General features: G+C 47.2%; 1 protein-coding gene across 4 annotated transcripts in view; it reads left to right on the top strand.

The window, feature by feature from the left end:
- The first annotated feature begins 9,050 nt into the window (after positions 1–9,050).
- The window catches only part of ILDR2 (immunoglobulin like domain containing receptor 2), a 39,532-nt gene continuing 22,462 nt past the window's right edge, over positions 9,051–26,120 (top strand). The window contains exons 1-3 of one of the 4 annotated variants that reach the window (XM_080576574.1): positions 9,051–9,655; positions 17,457–17,789; positions 18,838–18,957. In XM_080576574.1, coding sequence (XP_080432700.1) covers positions 9,202–9,655; positions 17,457–17,789; positions 18,838–18,957 — 907 coding nt within the window. In that variant the 5' untranslated portion in view covers positions 9,051–9,201. The remainder of the gene's footprint in view (positions 9,656–17,456; positions 17,790–18,837; positions 18,958–26,120) is intronic. The other 3 variants (XM_080576576.1, XM_080576575.1, XM_080576573.1) reach the window with 3 other exon arrangements.

The raw sequence follows: 26,120 nt of genomic DNA, 5'->3' as shown, positions 1-26,120 counted from the left end.
TTTATAGGGGCGGTGGGCGTCGCCTGGGGGCGGTGGGCAGGGGAGGTGGCCGTCATGGCCAGCCGCTCCCCCGGGAGGCGGTGACAGCGCCGGGATGGCCGGCAGCAGGGCGAGGAGCGGCCACCGGTGTTAGTGCCTTGCCGCAGCAGGAGAGCGTGGCAGGTGGCGTTTTGTGTTGTTATGTTTTCTGCTGCATTGTTTGGGGTTGCGAGCGTTCCTCTCCCTCATGTCCGGTTCAATAGGTCTTCCGGCATCTGCCGAGGCGGAAACACAATAAAAACGCAGTCTGTTATTGCCAGTGACCACGTGTGGTCCTCGTCTGGTCATGGCACTGCGTTCCTGTGTGGAAATGAAGGCTTCCCCGTGATGCACTTTGCTCTGCCTGGGCTGGGGTCACCCCCAGCTCTTGGCTCAAACTCCCCTGGAGGAGCCGTACTCTTGCTGCTCCCTGTCAGCGCGGTGCAGTAAGGGGCCTGTTGTGGCCTGGGGGAAGTACCTGCAACCGGTAGTAAGTAATGATCTCTGCATATTCTAAGTCCCAAATACATCTCCTGGTGCCATGCATTGTGGATATGTAATTCAAGTCTTCTTGTTCTGTTTCTTTTATTTCTATTTATACATGTACAAACATACCTATATTCATAAATGAGCGTAGTGACTCTTGTAAGGATTGTACTAAATTTAATATGTAACATTATTCAGAGTGGGAGGGTATAGGGGAGTATGAACTTTTTCATTTGAAAAATCAGTGTATTGCCACTTTGTGAGGGTGGGGAGCCTGCCTTTCGAATGTCTGGAAGAACTTGGTGCAAGCTATTGCTGCCATTGCACACCAGCTTGTCCTGTAGGGATGGGCGCTGCTGACAAGGTGCTTGCCCTGCAGCCTGCGTGACTGCCCTGAGCTCCTGGCTTGCCTTTCCTTCTGGAGCAGCCTGGCTCTTGGTGCTCCCTGACAGTGACCTTGGGAGGAGCTGGTGCTCCATGAGACAGGGTCAGGATGATGTGCCTGCTCTGACACATCCAGTAGTGCTCAAAGTGCTGCCAGGACCCAGATTTCTGGGTGAGAATGCAGGGTGACAGATAACAGGAGTAGAGGTCCTCACAGGAGGGATACAGGAGGGAGTCGGGGAAAAGGGAAGACCAGCTTCACACCAGAGGCCCGGGTTTAGTTTTGAGATATGTAGCAGAAGAGTGGAGGAGGTGAGAGGGCATGCATATATGCTTGGAAAGGCAGACTTGCACTTGGTTATTAAAAAATACTTTGGGAGCTCATATTTTGCAAAACTGGGAAAGCTGTCCAGACTTTCATCTATCTCATTGACATAATTGACATTTCCTTCACTGAAAGTTTGCATACTGAGCCACAGTTCACATAAAATAAAGGCTGGAAACAACCTGATCTGCATCATCTTGATAGGCAGGATGAGTTGCTTCCCTCCTTAAGCTTTCTATCAATCTCTCTCAAAAAGTAAGTGATCGTGACTTGTCATAGTGTGTTAAAATATATATATATATATATTATATATCCACAACTGGCCATAGAAGAAAGTTTAATCAGTTTACAGAAGGGATTGTGGAATGTGTTTGCCTGCAGTAGAGAAACCAAAATTTAACCTGAAGCAGAGTTGCCAACGTGTCAGTGTCAGCAAAGGCTCTGATTAAATTTTGGCCAGGTTTTTCTTGCTGCAAATATGTGGTATCTCCCACATTACTCACTGTTCCTTTTGTCTTTGGGGGCCATCTTGATGGGGGGACCTTCTTCAGTATGTGATTGCAGTTCCTGCAGAGCCTGCATGGTGTAGCAGAACAGGAGCCAGCACACTACGCTTGTGGAGCTGACTTCAGTGAAGTTACCCCAGCAATCTCAATAAAGATGGACAGTACAGCCTTGACTTGGAAGATTCTTTTCCCATCCTCTATTCCAGAGTCCTTTTGAATTTACTGTAAATTTGGACATGAGGATATAAAAGTGATGAAAACTTCAATGCGTTTCATTGGAAAACTTTTCCCTTCAGTCTGTCTGCTTTCTTCATCTTCTGGTTAGGTAACTGTGAGTCTTTTTATCTCCAAAGGAGGTAGCTGCTGTGTAGGCTTAGATCTTTGGCTCAGCTAACTATGTTTGTTGCTGCTGGAACCACTGGCAGGTAAGGTCAGATCACATTGCTCTTGCATCCTACTGGTGGCTGGTTTCCTCTGAGGGTTAAAAAATGCTGGTGCAGTTTAGTCTTCTGGGGTCTTGCTCAAATCCAATGAAACAATTTGTTTTATGCTGTTTATGAACCACTTACTGAATTTGCTGTTAAATTTACAGGAGGAGCCAATCACATTGTTAAAAACATATAAAATCACGACGTAAACTCAATGAGAATAGATGAGCATGTTTAAAGTCACTGTCATTCTTGTGGAAATTTACTTATATCCAGGACTAGTTCTTGATATGTTAGTTTAAATCTCTGAAGAGAGACTGCAAGAAATAAATCTTTTAAATACAAACTTCTGCAGAGTCTATTTTTTTAGCCTGAAAGGCGAATATTGCTGTTGTGTTACTGTATGAGTTGTTGCTAGGAGTACATCTGTGCACAGTTGCTTTATTTTCCTTCACACCATGTTCTTTTCTTGTGTGCAGTTTTGTGACCCACCCTTTAACAGCCCATCCTCTTAAAAAAATTAGATAATGTGTGCATCAACTCTTTAAAGAAGACAAGGCTCCACTAATAGCTCTCCTAGGGCTAGAGGTGTGGTTGGAAAATAAAATTCATAAGCAGTGAAGAGAGAAAGGATTTTCATACGTGGAGCTGGGGGAGAGAAAAAAGAGGAAAAAGGTCATCTTTGGAGCACCATGTCATCAGTATTCTTGGTTGGGACCCTGGGGAGCGCCATGTGTTTTAACTGGAAACTCATGTTTTAACTGTTTGATTGTCTGCTGTTTAACATAGCTGGGAAAGGAGTTCTCTAGACCATTTATGCTGATTTGTAAGTCACACTGGGGCCATTCCAGGGAATAAAAGCAAGGGTTGTGCCAGTGTTTAAGTATTATTTTTTAAAGTACGTAATTCAATTAAACGACTTGATATGCCAACACCTAACTCTTAAATAGCTGGCCTTGGAAACCCAGCTCCACAGCTGGGGACCTGTGCTTTCCCATCAATGCACGTAGTTCGTTAGATGTCTCAAAATAGGGTCTACGTACATTGAAAGAGAAAATCTATTTGGAATTTTTCTGCCAGTAATGCATTTTCATTCACTCAGGATTCATGGCTATCATCTTCTTTCCAAGATGTGTCTTACAGTTGTTCCTTAGAAAGATCAAGCAGAGATATTCTGAAATAACTTGGCAGCTACATCCGCTGCTACCCAGTGATCTACTGCTCTGAGGCTAGAGCCCTGTCCCACAGAGTGGGAAATATTTGGTGCTCACATTAGGGAATTCGGGTGAGATCCAGTAGCCAGCTTCTCCTGTGGCCCTGGCCCACCCCAGTGGGTCACTTGGTTTTGTCCACTTGTGTCTCTCCGGTCACTGGCACCAAGGCACACAGGTCCTCTGACCCATGGTCAGAGTCTCATCGCTGGTGCTCAGACCCCTTATGCATGCACATACACGCAAAATACAGTCCCTCACCCTGGAAAAGAGCTAGAAATGAATTTAATTAGAACAGCCTGTGCTGAGCAGGCGCAGGGCATGGCCAGGCAAGCACATCAAACAGCAAACTGTTGACTTGCAACCAGCTCTTCTTATTCCCTCATCCCTCCCTTTCCCCACACTTGTTCCTTCCCAAATCACCTAGCTCCCTCCCTTTCTCTACTTTTGATTTCTCCCCTAAACATCCTGTAAGTCCTGTGCAATCCTGAACTGCTATTCCCCTGCATCCCATAATGTGTCCTATATTCCTAGGCTGCAGTCCCAAAGTTGCTGTGGTGTTGATGGGTTTCACGCCTGAACCCTGGGGCTGGGGCTGTTCCAGAACAGCCCTGGGAGGGGCCCAGACAAGCCGTTCCTTCCCCTCAGTCCTGAATTTGGGATCCTGCCTGCCCTTTTGTTCCTGTGCTTCTCTGGACTAGCGGAGGTGGGCCTTTGATGGGCTGATGGCTTTTGTGATGGGCCAGGGAGGAGCCAGGGTGGGGTATTATTCGGGCTACCCCCATGTCATTGTCTCCCTGCACTCCTTTGTGGGTGTGAAGATGAGTTTTTACCACACAATTTTGCAGTTTGTATCTTTCTAAGCCTGGTAAAGGAGCTTTTAGACCTATGGCAGTTTCCCAGGAGAGTGATATAAAATGGGAACTTTGGCTTTCCAGTCCAGTAGTTATTACTGGTTTATATGTAGTGCATAAGCATTTCAGGAATCAGAATCTTCAGGCTTCCCCTCCCACAGGCAAATGATTTAAGCAGTAAGCTATTAGCAGTCAGCTTTTCTCTTGGTCTCACCCCTGATCTAATGAATCTTGGGTTCCTTTCTGAACGGTGTCACAACTGCAATAGGAGTGGAGAATGCCGTTCACCTCAGTTGTGTGACTGAGGATGTAACTTTGGACACCTAAGAGTCAGAAGGTCTTTTTACAAAAGGTAAGCCATATGGCCCTGCCTTGTTCCCTTGCCTGCCTTCGCAGGGCTTTGTTGAGTGTTGGACATCTTGTGAATGTCTTGGATCAGGCCTCACAGGTGACATTTGCATCTTTCTTCCAGCTTTCAAGAGGGACTTGAGTGGGTGCCGCTATGCTTCTGTCTGCTCTTCAGAAATACTAGCTTTTGTGCTGGGAATTGCAGTGCAGCAAGTGATGTGGCTGTGGGATGCATGGGGCTTGCTGGGCATGGGCTTTATCTCTGCTGATCAGCATGTCCCTGAAGCACTTAACATGTTACAAGGTACGTGTCAACCAGCTGCCTGTGTGGGGTGCAGCTGCATCCCATCTATGCTATGTATTCCAAATATCTTTAACGCCGTGGCTCCAATGAAGCCGCCACATTGTTCCAGTCTCCTGGACAAATACTAGAAATCCTTAATATTTGGTAAGACCTCAACTAAGTTTTCAGGTGGAAAGCTTGGAGCTGGCCAGGACAACCCACGTGTATGTAAGTCTTGGGTGCTTGTTTAATGTCTTACATGCCCCAAATGGTCTGGGCAAGCAGGGAAGCAAAACTGTAAGTGTATAGTCAGTCAACTTTGGTAAATGTCTCAAATTGCTGCTGAATGAGGGGTTTTTAGATTGCAGTTCTACAGTTTGGTACTGAAAAATTTCCAAAGTCTTTGTTTTGGATCTGGCCCTAAATAGGATGACCTGTGTGATTACAGACCTGTCAGACTGATGAGGATCCCAGGCATGAGAATAGAATCACTGATATAGGAGTTGCTTCGGTAATGAATTAAAGAAAACTAACATAATTAATGTCAATCAGCCTGGGTTTGCAGAAAAATAGATTCTGTCACATTAGTTTGTAATTGCATCAAAGAGATATTAAGTGTGTAAAGGTAATGCATTCAGACACATGCGAGGCATATGACTCGACCACGCAACACTAAATCAAGGAAACAGAATGACACAGAGACAATGTGGTCGCCAGTAAATGCATTAAAACATTAGCTTAGGATGTCTCAAAATGTAATTTTACATGAGGAATTGTTATTGCACGTTTTCAGCAGGATCCCTCTTATGCCATTTCTTGGCTGCATGCTACTAAATATTTAATACCTTTGAAACAAACATGCAGTTGTCACGGATGCTTGCAAATGATCCAAAGATGGAGGGAATAGTTAGTAATGAGTGTGACAGAGTGGGATATCCACCAAATGGGATCTCCCCATGTGATGCTATGTCAAAAGGACTAACGGTGTCATCCCTGGAAGGAAAACTAAGTATCAGCAGCAGAGACGATAATGTAGTACATCTGCTTTCATACTTTTAGCAGCTGTGCCTGGGATCCTCTCTCCAGATCTGGTGTTAGCTCCAGAATATAGCAAAATAACAAAAGTCTGTTGAACTTCCAAAGAAAACGTTGAAGGGTGCTTTGATCACAGTCATTGCCTCTGTTCAGAAATCCCCTAAGAAGACCTTTCCATCTGGCTAGCCAGTACTAGAAGTTGAAGTTGGATGAAATTAGGCGCAGGGTGATGTCTCTTCCAACTCAAAGTACTCTGTGGTTCTTTTTCTGACAGATATGCTGTGGTTCAAACAGGATGTAGTGTGGCAAAGTGATGTGATTTGTTTCATTAAGAAAGCTGGATAAGACTATCACAGCTGAATCCCGGTTCCCAGAAGGCATTTGTGTTGCCACAGTTTCTCTACAGCCAGCAATCACAGACAATTTAACAACTTGTTATATCCTTGGCTAACTGTAGATATGCAAGATGTAGATATTTGTCTTGTTCCTATTCTGTGTATTTTTTGAGTACAGTGACACATAAAAGATTACGAGCTGGGAGGATTCACTTTTGAATGTGTACCTGTATACTAACCTCACAAAACATTACTGCTGATATGCACTTAGTATTTTATTTAAGTGCAAATTTTTAGGTCCCATCTCAAAGCATAGCAAATAGAAACTATGATTTTTGGTGTCTAAGAAAGAATCAGGAGCAGCATGGGAAATTTATATGGAGGAGTGAATATTGTAGAAAGATGCTGTTCTCTCTTTTTTTTATAGTATTGAATTTATATTACAGATACACAATATACTATGTTCTCATTGGAATGAGAAAATCAAGTTTCTCTATTAAACATGCTAAATGTTAGTTGTTACAAACGACATGGTTAAGAACAAAAGCAGTTTATATATCCATATCACCCACTCCTGACGTTAATGGGAAGTAAAAGCTCCATATCATTGTGTGATCAAATGTAGCCAGGCGGCTGAGAAAAAATAGCATATACAGAGAGAATGCATATATTTCTGCAATGTCTTGCTGTGAAGCTATTGAAGATTAATAAGAGATTCCAGGGTAACAAAGCAAATGAGGAAAAGTTTTAGTTAGTAGCTATTCTGAAGAGACTCGCTAAACACTGTGATTTGATGATGTGTCACTTAATAGCTTCTATAATGTGCTGGTCTCAGTACTAAATCAAGAGAATAGTGCCTAATGGCTGAATCTAGTATGACATCCCAGAAAGCTGTTGAAAACACTGTTTGTATGGAAATTTCTACCAAGGAAATTCAGGGGGCTGAATGGATGTACAAAAGTACTCATGAAGAGAAATATTTTCATGCGACATGTCAGGTTTTTGGGGATGTTGCCAAGATGGATCATTTTGAGTGAGGTGCTGCTGTATATCATTCCAGATGCTGGAAACATATTAAAAAGCTGCCTCTGCTTATCAACAGAGGAAATGACCACAAAAGACTGGTACTGGAAGATCAAAGAAGGAAGGGAGGAATGAAGTAGTTTGCAAGAAGAGAAAAAAGCCATCAGTTACTACAGTATGAGTAACAAGAAGTGAGTTTGTTTCCATATTGCTCAACTGAATTTTGCATGATCCCATTGCTTAGAGAACTGCTCCCAGCTAGTGTTGAGGTATCACTTACATCAAGCAGTGTTGTAGAGTGGTATTCTTCCAGTTCAGTCTGGGGCTAAATTATTCAGGACAGCCACGGGGAATTGTTTTTCAGGGGACAAAGAATCCCTGCTGGACTGCAGGTTGAAGTGATCTGAGTAATTGGTTAGGAATTCACCCACTTTCTGAAGGTGAAATGGGGCTAAGTGTGGTAGTGCACCTTCCTGTCTTCAAGACTTGGCTAAAATGAAAGCCAACATCCCTATGTTAGCTATTAAGCCAGCACAGATGTTGCAATATTCAGATCAAAGGTCTACAGAGATCTGGAACATCTATTCAAGGCTCAGACATCTATTAATCCATCATACATGCATATATACAAATGACAGCTCACTTTACGTGAAAAAGAACCGTACACTGAGTTTGAGTATATGAAAATTTCAAAGCAGCTATAAATCCAACGTTACATGCAAAACAATGGTGCTTCCACGTATTGAAAATCTTTCCTTCCTTTGTTGTGAGTCAAAAGTTTAGCAAAACTGTTGTATGCCAAATTTATTTGCAAAAGCTGGAGTAGATTAAAAAAAAAAAAAGCTAGGAGTAGCTAACAATAGTGATACATAAGGGATTGTCCTACTCCCAACCTTTAACATATGAGATCACATCAACATTGTCTCAGGAAACTGGATCAGCCTCCTGCCCAATTAAGTTACAGAAAGGCAAGGCACAGGGATTTCACTTGGATTTTTGAGGGTTGTTAAGAAAAATGATTGAGGGAGGGAGAGAAAAAATAGCTTTGTGTCCTCTTTTTAGGAATCTTAGTTCAGCGCATACAAACCTTCATGGATTATACGCTATAGATGTTTAATCATGGTGAGGCAAGCACTCAGATGTTCTGAAGTGTCGTGGCACCATGAGTTTTCTGGAACTCCATGTATTTCCTGAGGCTGAAGTTGCAGCCCTAATAAGAGTTTCTACTTTGCCTTTCAGCTGTGAGTATGCACGAAGGCAGTCAGGTGTCAGATCACTGCGAGCTGAAGGAGAACTGCTCTGTGCATACGCTATTTACATAGCGGGGTCTTAGTTCGTCATTGTGGCTTTTAGCTGGTACTGCAAAACAATTAAACTAATATATTGGGTCAGAGGCAAAATTATAAGGAATCTACAGGCAACTGGAAAATACCTGCTAGAATGCAAATAGTTTATAAAGTTTTACTGCAGGCATCACTTGCAGGGTGCCTTTAGCAGAGGGACACACCTCGCACTGCTCCCTCTGGGGCCCAACTTGGTGTTAGAAAATCAGGATTGTTTATGTTCTTTGGCAGATTTTGGATGAGAAGAGGTTGAAGACTACTCCCTTCTCCCATGTGGGTCACTGACATCTGCAGAATCCACGCTTCGGTTACAAATGCAAGCCAAGCCCCTGAAAGAAAATGCCTTCAGGATGAGAAGCACACAAAGGGAAGCTGTGCTGGCGAGTGCCGTGTTGGAAGGTGCTTCTCTTTGGTGCTGACCCACCAAAAGTTTAGCGGGTGACGTTGGCAGTAGGGTGATGGTTGGACCAGATGATCTTGGAGGTCTTTTCCAACCTTAATGGTTCTGTGATTCTGTGAAAACAAGTCGCTGTTCAGTCAGCTCTGAGCAGTTTCCACAGACTCCCACCGCCTTCTTTTACTCTCGCATGGAGTTCAGAAGTTTTAAGCACACTGCGTATACATGTGGGGCCGTGATGGTTTACTTTCAGAGCACCACCCGTCCCGTTACAAAACGATCTTCCACAGCAGCACATTTACTCGGCGGCTCCCTCGGGACAACCTCCATCCCCTTCCAACCCCGCGCTGGCCTGAAAACCTAACCCCCCCCCCCCCGACACCTCCTCCTCAGCTCCGCTCCATCGAAAATGACGGCAATTACGGCCGCGGCCCCCCGCCCGCCTCCCGGCCAGCGGCGGGGGCGGCCCCGGCGGCGGGGGAGGAGCCGAGGGGAGCCGATCCGAGCCGTGCTGAGCCGATCCGAGCCGTGCAGAGCCCAGCCGCACGGAGCCGGCCCGGGCAGCGGCTCCCCGGGCGCCCCCCGGGCCTCTCCCGCCGCCCCGCGGCATGGTGGCCGCCGGCCCGCCAGAAGATGGAGGGGCACGTCCTGGGCTGGATCGTCCTCCTGTGGCTCGCAGGTAGGCGTCCCGAAGGGCTCCCGGAGGGTTTTGGGGGGGGGGGGGGGCTCGAGGAGGGGGAGACTGGGGGGTCTCCTCCGCCACCGGGTCGGGAGCGATCGGGGGAACTTGTCCGCCGCTGCCCCGGCTGCACAGTGCAGGAGCGAGGGGAGGGGGCTGCCATGCCCGGGCTTGGTGGGCTTGGGGTCGGCGTTGGGGTCAGGACCCGGCCTGTAGAGCAGCGGTGCCCGGCCCTTTGTGAGCCCCGGACGGGGCCGGCCCCCCCAGCGCTGCTCCCGGGGCCCCCCGGGCAGGGGGAGCACGGCGGGGCTCCGGGATGGGGAAGGGCAGGGGCTGAGCTGAGGGCAGCGAGGAGAGGAGAGGGGAGGGCAGGGGCAGCAGGGGATGGTTGTGCCCCCCGGCCGGTGCAGCAGCCGGGCGCAGGAGGCTGTGGAAAAGGCTGCAGCAGGCTGGCTTAGCCGGGGAGGCTGGCTACAGGCTCGGGGAAGAAGCAGAAGCAGTTGGATTTCACACCGCCACCGATGTATCCCACAAAAAAAAGACCTCAGGCTCTTCCCTCTTCCTCTTCAGATTTAGGATTCACAAGCAGTAAATTCGGCTTTTAGTCATAACACCTCTCTCCCACCACCCACCCACCCACCCCTTTCCTTGCTTTTTCACTCTGAGTCATCTTCAGCGCTGGTGCCTGCCTACTGCTCCCTTCCAGGGTTTCACGGCCTCATCTGGGGCTTCGGCAGCTCCCGGCTCATCTTGCCTCCCTCCCCGCCTCCCTCCCTGCCATTTGGCTGCTTCCGAATGTATCCCACTTCTGCGAGTTGGTCTGGAGTGCCAGCGCACCCACAGCTACCGCTCCTTCCCTACTCGCTGTAGTAGCGTGCCGATAAATAGCATCCAGGGACTGGTAACGGAGCGCAAGGTGTAGATAAACACATTACATTCCTCCTTCTTTTTAAAGAGCTTCGTTATCTGGACGTGTCTGGCTAAATCAGGACTTTTGCATCAAGCTAAAAGGCTGGGCTGTTGACACCTTTCTCCCTCCGTTAGAGGCAGCTCGTGATTACTGGCAGCGTCCGCCCTTCAGAGCGTGCAGGGTCTGTGCGGAGCGAGGTATCGCTGCGGTAGGAAGACCTTCCAGTCTCCTCTAGTCCTGGGCTTTGGCGACAGGACTGCCTGCTGCTGCTGCTGGTGTCGACCGCAGGCAGGCAGAGGCTTCTGGCAGGCAACAGGTTAGCCGTGCGCTGAGAGATGGAGGCAGCCGGTGTCAGCTTGCTCCCCTCCAGCTGCTGCCACCCAGGGAAGGAGCAGGCGCCGCCGGCCTTTTTCGTGGCCAAGAGAAAGCAAATAAGCAAAGGTGTGTGCGTGTGAATGAGTGAGTGTGAGAGTGTGCGCGGAAAAGGGAGAGAGGCTGGCAAACATGGGTTCAAGATTTTCTCTCCCCAGTGGCTGTGCAAAGGAATGAAAGGTCTGTATCAAGGTAAGGAGCCCTAATCCTGCCGGAGCAGCGCTCTGCTCTGGGAAAGAGGAGTGGGGGCTGGGAGGTAGAGGGGCCAGGGTAGGAGACTGAGCCTGCAAGACAGGGAGGAAGCAGGGAGACAAAAGGGAGCAAGAAAGAGAGGGAGGCTCTCGCCCCCTGCTCTCCCCTCCTCCCTCCTCTAGGTGGGCTGAGAAATTTCTAATCAGCACTTGCAGTTCCTTTCCTCCCAGCAATAATGCCTCTCTGTCCTTTGTTTGTCTTTAATTTTTGGCTCTTGCATTATCTTTTGTTTGGTTTTGCATTGTGACTTCTTACTGCAAATTCAAAAAAATCCCGTGTGAAGTATGATGGGTTTGTTTCAGCTTCTCTTCTGCCCTGCTCTCCCACTTGCCTAAAGCTCGTGTTTTAATAACAGCAGCAAAAGGATGAAGAGCAGGTCATCCTTTATTCCTTCGCGTCAAGTGGTGTGGGTTGGGATATGTGCAGGACTATTTGACTCCGTCTAGAAAAAGAAAGTACAATTTGTCAAGTATCTTTAGGCCCCTCTGTAAAGCTGGTTCTCATAAACTACCAGGTGCTGCTTGACTCTGGGAAGAGTTCTCCCCTCATGTTTACCGTCATTCTTATTAATGCAGTAATTCCTAACGCATTTAAAACTAGAGGGAAGCGTTGCACTGGAGACTGGACTCTGGTTTTACCCGCAGAACAGGCAGAGCAAATTTTCTTTTCCTTTTAGGACTCAGCCTAAGCCTGGAAAGATTATGGTTAGGAGACCGTCCACATTAAAATGTGACCTCTCCCTGTGAAGTCATTTTCCTCCAGTAATTTAGCAGTCAGTGCTTGTTTGCATTCTCTGTGCTGAAGAGCCACTGCAATGCCATGGTGTAATACAAAGGTGGGTAGATTGACTACCCTGCTGTCCCATCTACAGTTTGGAAGGGCAGGCAGAAGGGGCACAATGGAGTGCTCCATGTGTGTGTTCCCTGGCTGACTGAGCAGATTCCCTGGGAAGGCAGGAAAATGGATGGTCTGTTTTATCTATCTTGATTTAAACTATTCATCTGACTTCCCTCAACTTGCTGCACCCAGCATAAGCTTAGTGTAGCTGGGAAGAAACTTTACATTTTCATTACTTTTTGTTCCTGGGAGATCACCCTGCAGGAGGACTGGTAGTGATGGAAATCCGAATGCCATCTCAAGAACAAGTGTCATGGCTCACCGTTATAAGGCTTGGAGAGACTCTTTCCATCCCTTGCCTTAGTTCTCAGGCTTCTGGTGGTGACCGGTTGCTGAGTGATCATTCTGGAAGAGCAAGAAAGTCCAAGTCTACTGCAGTTGGTTTGCAGAGTCTGAGCTGTACCTTAATGGAGAGTTTTTGTGTCGAGGTTCTGTGCTGTGTGTGCAACACTGTGCTTTCCTGCGACTGCTTTGGTTTTGCACCTGCCCAAGTTAAGCAGTTTAGGAGCCGAAATTCTCTGTTTTGCTTTGGAGCTGTATAAAGCAGTGCCGTCCTTCCACCTCAGCTGCAGCTGACCTATTTAGGCATTGGTTTCCTGCTGGCTAAAAAAGTTGACAATTAGTGGCTATGGAGCTAAGAACACAAGTCTGGTAGCAACTAGACCAAGACACGTAATTAATTTCCCATAAACTACTCAGTCTGCTGGTGATGGCTTTTGCTGGTTAATTGCATGGACTGGGTGTAACCCAGCCTGAGTAGGCAAGAATCTGTACAACGCTATCTCAGTGATCCCACTGGATCTTCATTCACTTGCTTGCACCTCTGCATATCATCTCAGATTTCCAGTCTCAAAGCCCAGCCCTTCAACGTCCTAGGTTAGGCTTGATCCACATTTGAAAATGCGGACCGAGCGCCTGTATTCAGGGGAGGAGGGAGGAAGAATACTTAAAATTGATGTGCAGTAGCCAAGGCACAATAAAAACAGCATCCTTTTACTCATGAGTTTATTTTGTTTGGAGAAGTGATAGAGACTCCCCTAGGAGTCCCCTGCCTTTTACCTATGAACATAAGTTTTTCTGCCAAAGCCCTTAAGTGTAGGCTAGGGGTTCAGGGCGTAAGGACTTTCTGTTCTCCCATATGCATATCTGGCACTCATACCAGTAAAGATGCATAAAATTCAGGGGTGTAATTTCAGTAGTTGCATAGCATCAGCCATGCTGTCTCAGGCAAATGGTGATGTGGGCCAAATAATAGCAAAGAAACAAGTGTGATGATGCATGCACAGATAAGGACGCCCATGCTGACCTGAAGAATAATGTGTGCTGCCTTCTCTTGGACTCTTATCTTATGCAGTAGAAGGATGCAGTTTAAGACCTAGTACATTGAACTACAGTGTTTGGCTTTGTTGTTATTTATAGGGATTAGTGCTTCAGATCAACTTTATTCTATTCATAAAGGCTAGCTTAAGGCTGCGTAGGGAAGCTAAATCTTCCTGAGATTCATCTAGCCTCAGGGAGGCATGGGCTTCTCCTGTGTCTGAAGGACAACTGGAAATCAAGAACCTAAATTAGCACCTCTCAGTTGCCCTTTCTGTTTTTTTTTTTTTTTTTTTTTTTATATTCGTGGAAGGTACTCAGGAAGATCAGTCTCACAAGGTTCCAATGTGCCCATATGAATACAGCCCTCTATGATCACTCCCTGGAATTTTCTTTAATCACAGCTAAAATGTATTAGGGATAGTTTGTGTGTAATGTTGATTGCATAGTTTGCATGCATAATCTGAGAATAGTTTAGGGGAAGATTCAGAGAAAAAAGGCAAATACACATTGCACGTGAGAAATAGACAAGAAGCATACGTGTGTTTCTGAAGGGTGATATTTTTTAAGCTCTTTATGTGTGCTTATGCACTCACGTACAAAAATACAGATTCCTTTTACTTTCTGAGAGTGAGGATATTTGTGCTTTTAAGATGTTCTTGATTAATATTTGCAGACTTTTTTTTTCCCCTGGGGATTTAGGAGAACAAGAAAAAAAAGTAAAATTGTCACATCGTATGACTCCCACGAGCTAGACTTCTTGTGAAAGTTCAGACATTTTGAAATTCACAATAAACAGGTTGATTCTCCAAAGTGCAAGAGTTACATTTCCGTGGTGATTTCGAAATAAGGGCTAATCTTACTCTGTCCATGTTAGTCAAAACATAGCAGAGCACAATTCAGTTTCTTTTTGGTCCTGCTTGTATTAAACTAGACAAGGAGCAACCACATCTGCTGTCACTAAGCTTGTCGTCCTTTTTCAGATCTTTTACTGTTTTTTGGCTCCGTGATATAAACAATGCAGATTTCTGTCCAGAGGCTTCTGGTCTTTTGGCTAGTCTCTCGAAGATTTCTGAGTTCAGCGGTTTCTTCTGGAACTAGAGGAAGTCCTAAGGAGACCTCTGTAATTCATGTGCATAGACATAACTGGTAGGTGTAAAGCCACCATCTTGTCTTCAGGCAGCCTAGCATCCTCCTGGCCTTTTGGATGGCCATTGTTACAGCAGTGACACCTGACACGAATAGATTCTGACTTTTATTTTTTTTTGGCAGTGGAAATAACAGGTGTATAATTTCCCAGGTCAGCCACATATAATTATATACAATTTGACTTAAATAGATTGAGAGTTTCCACTGCTCCAGTCTCTGTCTGAGGCACTGGGTTGTTCTCAAATGTTATTTCCGGGAAAGGTCCGAAAAGAATATTTTAAAAGTTAATAAAGACCTTGGGATGGGATATAAAAGATGCCAGATAATTTTCTGTGCATCTCCCAAATGCTTTTGGAAAAAAGTCCTGTGTTTTCCCAAAAGCTGCTTACAAGTTTCTTTTCTCAATATAGACATTCACATGGGAGTGGGGTGGGGAAAGTTTGTCAGCTGAGAATTTGCTAAAGCTCAGCTAATCATTTATTAAAGCGGTGCCCGGCTTGCCAAACTCATTAATCTCATTAACAGGGAAGGAGGGCTACAGCGCACAGACAGCCGAAAGCACTGTGTTTACTGAGCGGCGTACTTCGCTCACCGGGGAAAGCTTTAAATATTCCCCGTGTCACTGTTTTGTCCCCGAAGCTGAAGTAACGTGGTGAGTCACTTGGTCAGCTCACGTCATGCGTCGACTTTGGCCGCAGACTGCGTGGGGTCAGGCAGAGCTGCCAGATGTAGGTCTGACCGGGACCCCTTCGTTTTTCAAAGTGTTTGGTATGCCTCTCAGGCTCAGATGCAGCCCGGGAGGCACGGCCCTCTGGGGAGGAGGGGATAAGACAACGTCACCAGGAGAACCGAGTGGTGACGTTCTCCCAGTGCTGTGTGCTCCCCCTGCTTCTGCCCCTTTGGCCCCGGGAGCAGGAGGCCTGGCAGAAACGTCCCAGCTGGTGCTGCTCGAGTTGTCTCTGCCTGCACCTCAGGAGCTGCCTCTCCTGTGGCAGCATCTTGCTGGGACCTCAGTTGCCTTTCATGGCACTCTGGAGAACATCAGCGTTTGGATTTGGGTCCAGGCACTTCTATCAAAACTCGTGATGCCCCCCGTGCAATTTCCATATAGTATAAGTGCTATATGCATAATGCCATGCATTCATTATATGCATAATATAGCATTCCTCTTGCAAATGCCATAGCACCCTTGTGCACTGCGAGCCTTCGCTTAGTAGTCCCCAGGGTCAGATTGTGCCTCGATCAGTAACTCTTTGTTGCTATCAGTGACTAGCTTATCTCTCTGAAATAAGCTTTCCTCCTAGCTGCTGTCCGTACGGTGTATTTATTGCCTGACTGGTGGTTGTAGGCTTTGTTGTGATTTATGCTGTGGACATTGATAACTTGTTGACATGAATGTTCAGCGTTGGTCTAAGCTTCTCACTTTGCTGTGGTTCTGACTCCTTCTCATGAGACCTTTGCCTGCTTTTGCTTTTCAGGTCTGTGGCTGTCTCCATCTTGACCCTGTCCCTTCATGCCCGCTGTTGTCGTACTGTTGGTGTACTTACTGTTCTCTCTGCGTTAAGCTCCACTGCTTTGTCTCTCTGCCCTTTTTCCCCCCATCCTAAAGACTTCCCCTGCCATTTCAGCTTCTTTTGCTAGCTTCCATCTCCTTCTCATCTCCAGCTTCTGGAATGGGTGGTTTATTTTCTGCTGACTGCATCATCAGACTGTTTCTTCTCTGCATCATTTCTTCATCTCCTGCAACCTGGCTCCAGCCCTTTGAAATTATTTTGACCTAGACTAAGACACCTTCAGCTTTTTCCAGGTGGTTCCTTATCATCTGTCTACTTCTGCTTCTTATACTTACACTAATACTTTACTATGTTTTATTCTTTTCTGATATTTGTCCTTCTCTCCTACTGCTTTCCCCCAAAGCCATGCTTTGTCCTCAATCTTGCATTCCTCCCTAAGCCTCACCTAAGCCCAGCAGTCTCTCATGATGCAGTGTAAATGTCCTCTTTTGCTTTCTTCTCTTTAATATTTCCTTGCGTCTTGTCCTCTTTTTCAGTGTGCAGAGCTCTGGGCCTTGGGGTGTATCATAGCTGTGCGTAGGGAGCTGCTGCCATACTGGTTCCCTTTGCCCATGTGAACTGTTGCTGTCGGGCCCCGATGTTCCTCAGCAGCAGCGAGCAGACCCCATTTACAAACTTATTCCCTCTCAGATGCCCCACTTTGCTCCTGGGCTGTTTCTGTGCCTCCACAGGCCGGCACATCCAGGCTTGGGAAAGTGTCTGTGTGTGTTTGCAGCGTTGTGTAAGTGCTGCCTGCAGTGCAGGAAGCAATGAGGGGCACGTGTGGGAGGCTTCGGACATTGTGCTGCGGGTAGGTGGAGTACCTCACTCCCCCGAGTGCTCGCTGCTGGCATTGCTTACCATCTCTTGGCTTCTCCCGAAGCTACACAAGGATGTGGCAGCAGTCCTGTATTTATTTCATTCCCATGTATCTTCTCAGAAGCCTTAATACATCAGCTCCAGGCTGCAGCTTTCCCGTCAGCTGGTAGATAAACACTACGTGTTGAGGTCCATATCCTCCGTGGGAATGTGAAAAGCTTGAGTGTTTGGGCCATTTTTCTCCACACCTCCCACATGGAGCAATTTTTCTCAGCGCTACATGCCAGCCACAGCAGGAGCTATGCGATTTGGATCTACTCTTTCTCGCATCTCTAGTTTGGCAGAGCAAGCAGCAGTGGCTGGGCAACAGGGTGCAGTGGGCAGGGCTGGCGCTGCGTGCTGCCTGGCCTTCAAAGAGGAGATGTGATGCTATAATTTTATGCACGTGGGGTGGGTGATGCTATGATAAAGTGCCATAATCTCCTCTTCAAGCAACGCCAAGGTATATGACGCTCATGTTTTTGTCTTTTAGCTGAGGTGGAAGGGTTGCAAGTCACCGTGCCCGAGAAGAAGAAGGTGGCCATGTTGTTTCAGCCTGCTCTGCTTCGCTGCCATTTCTCTACTTCTTCCACCCAACCAGCTGTGGTACAATGGAGGTATAAATCGTACTGCCAGGACCGGATGGGAGAAGCTTTGGGTATGGCGACTTCTGGTGTACAGACAATGAGCAAGAGGAACCTGGACTGGGATCCCTACCTGGACTGTGTGGACAGCAGGAGGACGGTCCGCGTCGTGGCCTCCAAGCAAGGTTCTGCCATCACTATAGGGGACTTCTATAAGGAACGAGACGTCAGCATTGTCCACGGTAACTCTCCTACCCCTGTGATGTGTGATGGGGCCTGGAACTGACCTTTGGCAATTTGGGGTACTGGAGGCTGGCAGTAATTGTTCAGTTAACTCCCTTATAAGAGTTGCCTCCCCTCCAGCAGACTTTCCTATGACAGATGTTTAGGATTCAACCAACCAACCCTGGGCCCAAAGGTCATTTCCTTTGGTGCCGCACTTCATGCTGCTGTATGTAGGTTTCTAACCCTGCTACAGTGTTATTTTCCCTTTGATGAAAAGGAAGCTTTTTATTCCTGGCTTCTGCATATTGCTCTGTATATAGATTTTCCTTAACACAGGGGCACCAGCATGAGAGGTATAATTTCAGTCTCTATGAGCCATGTTTTTCTTCTTACAAACTCCACTGATTTTTCCAAAATAAGAGAATTATCCTACACCTCATATTTATTTAGCTCTGGACTTCACCAGCTCATCCCATTGTGAACCTAAACTCTATGCAGCTTTGGGCAGTGTGGAAGAGATTTCCACGGGGTGGAGACGGAGGGTGGCGGGTCCTTAAACGTTTGCTCTGGTCCGAGTCTGTGTGAGAAACCTTGCCCTGTCACATGTGCAAGGCTTCTGCTCAGCCCAGGCGACCACCTAGCCAGAAGTGGGGGCAGTCCAGGGCTCCTTGGTGAGGCAAGCGTGTGATCAGCCTTGGCGAGGGTGAGTGTTTTTCTTTGTCTCCATATGATCTCTTTGGCAGGTGACTGAAGTGCTGCAGAGGAGGTACTGCTTAATCCCTTCGTGAATGGCACAAATGTGGTGATGGGAAGGCAGAGTAATGTTAGTTATCCCTTCTGCTTTCAGTACTTGCAGAGTGAGCTTCCTCTGTGGCATTACTTGTCTTCCCATTTACAGCCAGAGTCCCACATCTGTATATTTTTTTTCGTGAATTTCTTGGTATTCAGAATAAGGTTAACCACTCATCTTCATAAGGAAATTAATTGGATTTGGGGCTTGGAGACAGACTCACTCTACCGACTGGTGTTGGAGGGAACCCCTGATTTTTCTTTTTTGCCTTTCAGATGCAGACCTTCAGATTGGGAAGCTGATGTGGGGGGACAGTGGGCTCTATTACTGCCTTATTATCACACCAGATGACGTGGAGGGCAAGAATGAAGAATCGGTGGAGCTGCTTGTACTTGGTAAGCCCTCTTGCCAGATTGAGTCTTGGGTCGATAGCTGATGTATCTTTCCTTCCGCTCTCTCTCTCTCTCTCCGCATAACCGCGCACCATATTACTATGGGTGTAAAATCTATGTAAAACAGTCCCCGCAGTACCTTCACCATTGCCTTGCACCTTGTGCAGTCATTCACACCTAGGCAAAGTGGGTGGCAAATGCTGCCAAACCAGAATAGTAGTGTTTACACCCACGCTGCTCACACATTAAACAGGCGTAAATGACTACAGAAAGTGCAGGGCTGGGGAAAGTCAGAACCCTTGTTTTTAAGGCGTAAAACAATAAACTTGCAGCAAAGTGAACACTTGAGATAGAGTCTTGCAAAAATAGACACTCAGAAGACATCAAATCATGTGCTTTTTGCAGTTTTTTAACCTTCCCTTGGCTCTACTTTTCTGACCTGTGGGGATGTCAAGAAGCACTGTGTTTATCTGCTTGAATGTGTCAATTTGGGATATTTTTCTGCCTGCCTAATTGTACTTGTACACTTAGAGTTACAGTTCCATGATCTCAGTCGGGTCTCAGCTGGTGCTGCCACAAGGACCTGTCCTCTCTGCAGTATGCACTCTTGGCTCTGTGTGTGTGTGTCTGTTAGGCTTCCTCGTGCAGTGTAGTCTTGCCTAGTCGTGGGATTAGCTTTCAGCCCTGGCTTTCACAGTCTGCCTCTCTCCATAGGTCAAAAAATTACCCATCCCAGCTACAAGAGAAAACAGAGTGGAATTGAGCTTTCGGGGGCATTTGTTGAGTTTACCTTAACCCAACTGTAGTACCGTACTGCTCTAGAAGGGTATATTGAGGCTTTTCTAACTTACTGTAAGACCTGCTGACACCAGTGTTTGCCTGGTCAGTGTGTTTGCATGGTTTTTGAGTGTACAGATTCTGTACATCCTGTGATGTTAAAAAAAACCTTGGGTCTGTAGTGTGTAGTGATACCTGGAGGCATACAGTAGAACCTGTCTGTCAAGTGCCCTTGGTCTCAAGGCTCAGGTGAAAATTTATTTGACATTTTTATTTGGAGATGTCATCACAAAATAAATCAGATGGAGTGGCACGGGTTAGGGACAGTGCCATCTCCTCTACTCGTTCCTTCAGGTATCAGTCAGGTGGCAGACAATTGGAGAATGGGTCCCTCCAAAAAGCAGTGTCATACCCTTGTCTAAATCCACAGCATGCCTTTGTATCATCATGTGCTGGTTAAAAACAGGCCCAAGGTTGACCTGTGTTTAGTTCAAGTGAGGTTCTCTCTCTGCCCTGTGGAGCTGTAGCTGTTAGGTAGCCTCAGAGGAGCTGACTGACTCTGTGGTCGTGTACTGCTGAATTTTGTCCTTTCCTCACCTTCCTTGCCATGATTTGGTGTCTTCTCGTATCTGTATCTACAACTGCACTCAGGCACCAGTGATGATACAGTGCCATGGTAACAGGGAGAATCTGGTTTTCAGCGTGTACAGAGGACTACGTGGGGGAAAAAAAAGAAATCCCCTCCTCTGAAGCTGGCTTGGTGATGCTCCTGGCCCTGGTTTGTGGTGGTCATGTCGGGAGGAAACATCACTTAGGCTGTGTTATCTTGACCACATCTGCTTTTCTGTTCACTACAGCCCGTGGGTCTGACCTTGCACTTTGTGCAGTGCTCCGCTAAGTTTGGCAGCAGCATGAAAACATACTTATCGTGGGCATACTTTGTTCTGCCTCATGCTGTTTGGTGCAGCTTGTGTGTATTTCTTTTCCTGGGTAATGTGTACAGAGGCAACATTCCAGCTTTTGGAGTGAGTCCAGGTTACCTAATCATCTTCCTTCCTTTCTTCCTCTTCCCACCTAAGACTTCTCCTTCTGCCTGTGCTGGTATTTTTTCTCTCTTTACCTCTCCCAGTGATGGCTAGAGGTGGCAGGGGAGGAGGAGGAGGAGGCAGCCATTGGTGAAAATACCATTTCTTAATATTCTGGCATCTTCTGGGACATTTTTTATTTCATATCATCGTTCTCCCAGATATTAGTGACTTGCAGGGAGACACTGAATACAAATGTAGATCTGAGCACTTCAGCAGTCCTAGGGGACACATGGTAAGAGATTGCTGTTTGCTGCTCTTTGAGTGGAACCCAGGTTCCTTGTGAGAGGGGTTGGAGCATCAGAGAGAGAGTGTCTGCAAGAGATACTGCCATTCCCACGGCACATTGCTGTTTGCTCTGTGCTGTCTTTCAGATGCAATTTACATTGCTTGTTTTGGGGCTGCTGCATATTAATGCCAAGATATAAAGCTGTATTTAGGTTAGAGAAAGATGCTGCTTCTCAGGACAGCTTAGTGTCACTTAGAAACCTTGGAAGGTCTGAGAGGCAAAAATGGTAGGTGCCTAGTAGTGTCAATACATGAACAGAAACTTACTTAGCTGAAAGTAGAGGATCCTGCTTTTGCACAGTGAATCACAACATTAACATTGTGGTCAAAAGCTGCTTTGTCACAACTTGAAATAAATTACAGTGTTCCTTTTTTGTTTTCTTAGGGAAATAATCACAGAGACTTCTGGCTCTATTTGCAGTTTACCGATGGGGTCTAAGTAGCCAGTCTGCCTAGGTCATGGTGGGATTACATGTTGAGTTTTGTTGCCTCAGTGTGTCACATTAGCACACACAGAGACTGGGCAACTGCAGGTAGCTGCAGAGAATTTCACGTGTTGTCTTTATTTCCGGCCTATTTCAGAAAAGCACATAAGCATTTATGTACATCCATTCATGCCCAGCAAAGCTGACAGGATTTATAAAGCATACCTGATGTTAACCATGTGTTTTGCTGAAGAGACCCTTCAGTAGGTTTTGCTTATCAGGGTCTTTAACCCTTGCTAAGGAAATCGGTGCAGGCAAGGGAAGAGAGATGGTAACCTCTGTGCCTCGGAAGCACAGAAAGAGAGTGAATCCAGAAAAGGAAAGGAGAGAATTTCAATTTAAAAATATTATTACACTTTTATCAAATATTTGTGTTCTGATTTGGCATCTCTTAACAGGGTCTAACATGCTAGAAAATGTATGAACTCCACTTCTGCTGCATCAGGGTTAATGCAGGGCTTAGAAATTGCACAACAGGAATCATCTGAGGCTTGCTACACTTGTATTTTACTAGAATTTTAGAACTCTTTGCTGGCATGACATCTGGGCTAGTGAATCCATTTGCAACTTCATACTTTTTTTTTTTTTTTTTTTTTTTTTTTAGAACTGATGTATGATTGAACCAAAAAGGCTGAATCCTAAATTTAAGAAAGTCTACATTTATATCTTAGTAGGTAGCAGCGGAGTGACCTGGTTCTAGAAACACACACACAGTGCTATTAATTAACTTGTTACTCATAGCGCCTATGAATGCTTTTTGTATGAGAACATCTGTGGGCTTTAATAAAGTCATTCAGTGCCGCATTTCCTCCATTGTTGAAGGAAACTGCGAGTGCATCAGCGCAGTGGATGCAGGGTACCTGGAGTAACCATTGAATCAGGAGTGCAGGGCGGTGTCAGGAGATACCCTGTCCTAGCTTCATGTGACCCAGCTCACACTGAGAAGCTGTCTAGCTTAATTGCACAGCATTGCGTATAACCCAGTAAGCCTTTCTGGAAGCCAGAGTTTGCTAATCAGCTGCGGGGTCCTGTGAAAGCAGCTATACCACTCCCTTCCGAGGCTGTTAACATCTGGAGGGCAATGGCTATAGGTGTAGGCAGGCACAGATGGCTACCCTGAAACGCATAGGTCTGTGCAGGCTCAGGAACGTTTGCTTGACAGGATCGTGCATTGCTTAGACATGCTTCAAGACACAGTGGCTTCATTCCCAAGAACATGTCGAGTTCCTGGATGAGGCAGGAAAGTGATCTGCTAATCCTGGATGAGGCAGGAAAGTGATCTACTAATCCTGGTTGTTGGTTTCATGCTTTGGTTAGTGAGCCATGTGCTTTGCCAGACAGCTCTTGCCTACTTTTTCTCCATCCGATTCGGCAGCCAATACTCCATAAATGATGTATTAGTGAAATATTATAAGTAATCTTTCAGATGCTTCAGTTTCTATCGTTATTGTGTTTTAAACAACAACAATTAGCACATTGGTTTTTCTTAATTTCTGAAACTGACACTTACCTGATAGGTAAACCAAGATCTTCGGTAATTTATATTACTAGCCAATATTGATACAAGTCTAAACCCCAAATTTTTCAAGTGTAATACCCATAGGTAGGAATGAAGGCAGACACACGTACACACAGCACATTGTACAGTAACTAATGTACTAATGGAGACGTGCGTTGGCTTTCAGAGAGGATAAGTCTCTCCTGGGACATGTGTGTATGGCAAGGAGTGCTAATAAGATGGCTCTTACTCAGCAAAATGACTCAATACCTGGGATAAATAAAGGGAGGTTCGGAGTCTCCTGCTTGCCAGGAGAGACTGCATTATAAAAGTTGATGTGGTTTCAGAGATGGGAAAGTTCTTGGCAAAATCTTCCCGTCCAAGATGACAATTTTGGGATTCGCTGCGTTTTGCTGAGAGGCTGCCAGCAGCATCGGAGCCAGCACTTGGTCGCAGCGGGTGGCGGGGATGGCAGCGCTGTCGGCCACGTGCTGGGGACGAGAGGGCCAGATCTCCGCCGGGACGTGTCCGCGAGCAGCGTCCCAGCGAGGGCTCTCCGACCTTGAGCTGCGCCTCCGCAACCGAAGGCGGGTAGCGCCAGCGGGTGAAGGAAGCGACGGGCGTGGGAGCCTCCGCCGAGAAATCTGGCAGAGGCCTGGAGGCCAGGAAGGCCGCTGGCCTCCCCCCAGCCCCGGCACGCACGTCCTCCGTCGTCCTCCGTCCTCCTTGGGCGTCCTGTGTTGACTGCTCTGCTGCCCTGCCCCGCACCGCTGCGCTGCCTCCTTTGTCGTCGTGGTCCAATCCCGCTCGTCCCAGGCCAGGCCGCTCCTGGCTCTTTATTTCACGCCACTTACAAGTGCTACTTGTTGCCAAGGTTTTTTTTTTTGTTTTTTTTTTTACCCCTCTTTTCCTCAGTATTTGCCAGCGACAGCCACACGCTGCTCACAAAGGAGGCTGGCGTGATTAGAAGACCTCCGTTACCAAGGCAGCCATGGCAACAGCCTCCTCGGAGGTCTTTGTTGCCTGCTAAAACTTTGATCTCCGAGAAGGGCTGCTGCTGTTTCTCCCTCCGACTGAAAGAGGGAAGAGAAGGATGGGAAGAAAGGATAAAGTTTACAGGGCCCTACTCGCTGTGGAGCCCTGCTCTCCCAATAAATCTCGCAGCAGCTTCCCTGGAAAAGCGGCGGGTTTACAGCCGCCACGCTTCCTCCCCGGTGTTTCCCAGCCTCCCCTCGGGGCAGCGTCCCGTGCCAGCGGCCTCTGGCCGAGGCATGGCTTGGCACATTTCTCCACCTCTGAGGAAGAAATTGTTCCCTCTGTAGCTGCTGCCTCCCATGGGCCCTGCTGCTGCAGGTGGTTTCCAACAGGGACACCAATTCAACAGTTATTCCTGTATTTACCCAATATTTATGGCATTTAATGCAGTCGCCAGTGTTTACCATGTTCCTGTATTTACCCAATTGCTATGTTCCTGACTGCACCTGCACCTACTTTATTCCTGCCGTAGCTTCTTTTTCAGCTGTACCACTTACCCTAATTATTTTCGTGTCTTTTCTCTGCAGACTCTTGCTAAGTAGCTGCTTGATTCCTGCTTCTCCTTGAGCCGCTGCTGTTTGTGCCCTCGCGCTGCCACCCGCCTTCCTCTTGTGTATCGACTTCTCTCCCCGCGTGCCCCCCTGTATCTCCACACCATCGGGACCTGCTCTGCACCCCCTCAGCTCTTCCTTCACCCCTTTCTCCTCCACCTTTTCCACTGTGCTCCTCCACCGCAGCCCAGGGGCTGGGGGGCTGCCTCCCACCTCGGGTTTGGCCAAGGCCTGGGGCACGAGGGGTGCCTGCTGTGGGGGAGCGCAGCCTCAAGTGTGGTGGGAATAGAGATGGGAACGTGTCCCAGATCCGTGCTGGGACGAGGACATGCTCCTGGCTCGATCAGAGCTTCCTGGATGACCCTGGTAAATGGGGCCGTCCTCTATATCCTCTATTCCCTCTTGAATCCCTTTGGGGGCTCAAGGGCGGGAGCTTGCGCAGAGGACACGGAGCCCTTGCGGATGGGGGGCAGCGCTGCAGCTCGGCACCACAGTCTGCTCCTGGGTGTTTCGGCTCCACTTGTCTATGCTGGTGGAGGAGGAAGGTGGGCCTCTGCACGTGACACCTGATGGAGCCTCCCGCCTCGTCCCTGTGGTCAGGCCTGGCCTCACCTGCCTGGACCTGGCAGCAGGGAGAAGGATTAATGGGGAATTAATTTGGGACAGGGATGGGGACAGAGCCCCCAGTTGTCTTTGTAATCAAAATTGTCACAGCACTGCTGTTTTTGAGGGATGCTGCTGCTTACCCCTTGAACGTTCGGTTCCTCCTGGGGATCATGAGGCCTCAGCACATGCAAGGGTCGAGGCTTTTTGGGTAGGTTCATAACAAAGCAGGCAGCTTCTTGGACTAGCAAGGTGGAGATTCTGCTCTGCATGGCTGTCACTGCCTCACCTCTGCCATCCCAAACCCCATTAGCTCTTTACCTCCAGCTGTTTGGCCACTGACATCTGCTGTCGGGCAAGGACTGCACACAAGCTTGCGTGGAGGTGTAATATGTGGGAGACAGGCTGCGTGCCCGTGTCTGCCTGTATGCTCTGTGAGCGTGTGGCCCACACGTGCACTCTTCACAGGCAGGCACGAAGGCCTATGCAAGAATTGCATATTGTTTGTGCATGCTGAGAAAATAGAGATTATATTTAATGTGCATATGGAACATAATGTAAATCTGGTATATCTTGACACAAGGCGTACATTTGGAGCCCACTTGTGACACCCAAGACTTACCCTGTGCGTGTTATGTGCATGCCCATATCTAGAGAGCAGAGAGTACGTGTGTTTTCATTGAACAAGCATTTAGACATTTGATCCTTCCAGCAAATGGACTACCAATGTCGTGAAACTCTTTGTATATGCAGATGAAAATATTGCAGTAGACGGATGGCAGGAGTCCTATCTCAAAGTAGTAAATGAAGAACAATTACCTGAACTGTGTCATTTGCTAAGGCT

This window comes from Anser brachyrhynchus, assembly GCF_964034855.1.
Source record: "Anser brachyrhynchus genome assembly, chromosome: 1".
NCBI lineage: Eukaryota > Metazoa > Chordata > Aves > Anseriformes > Anatidae > Anser > Anser brachyrhynchus.
This window is presented reverse-complemented; position numbering and strand designations above follow the sequence as displayed.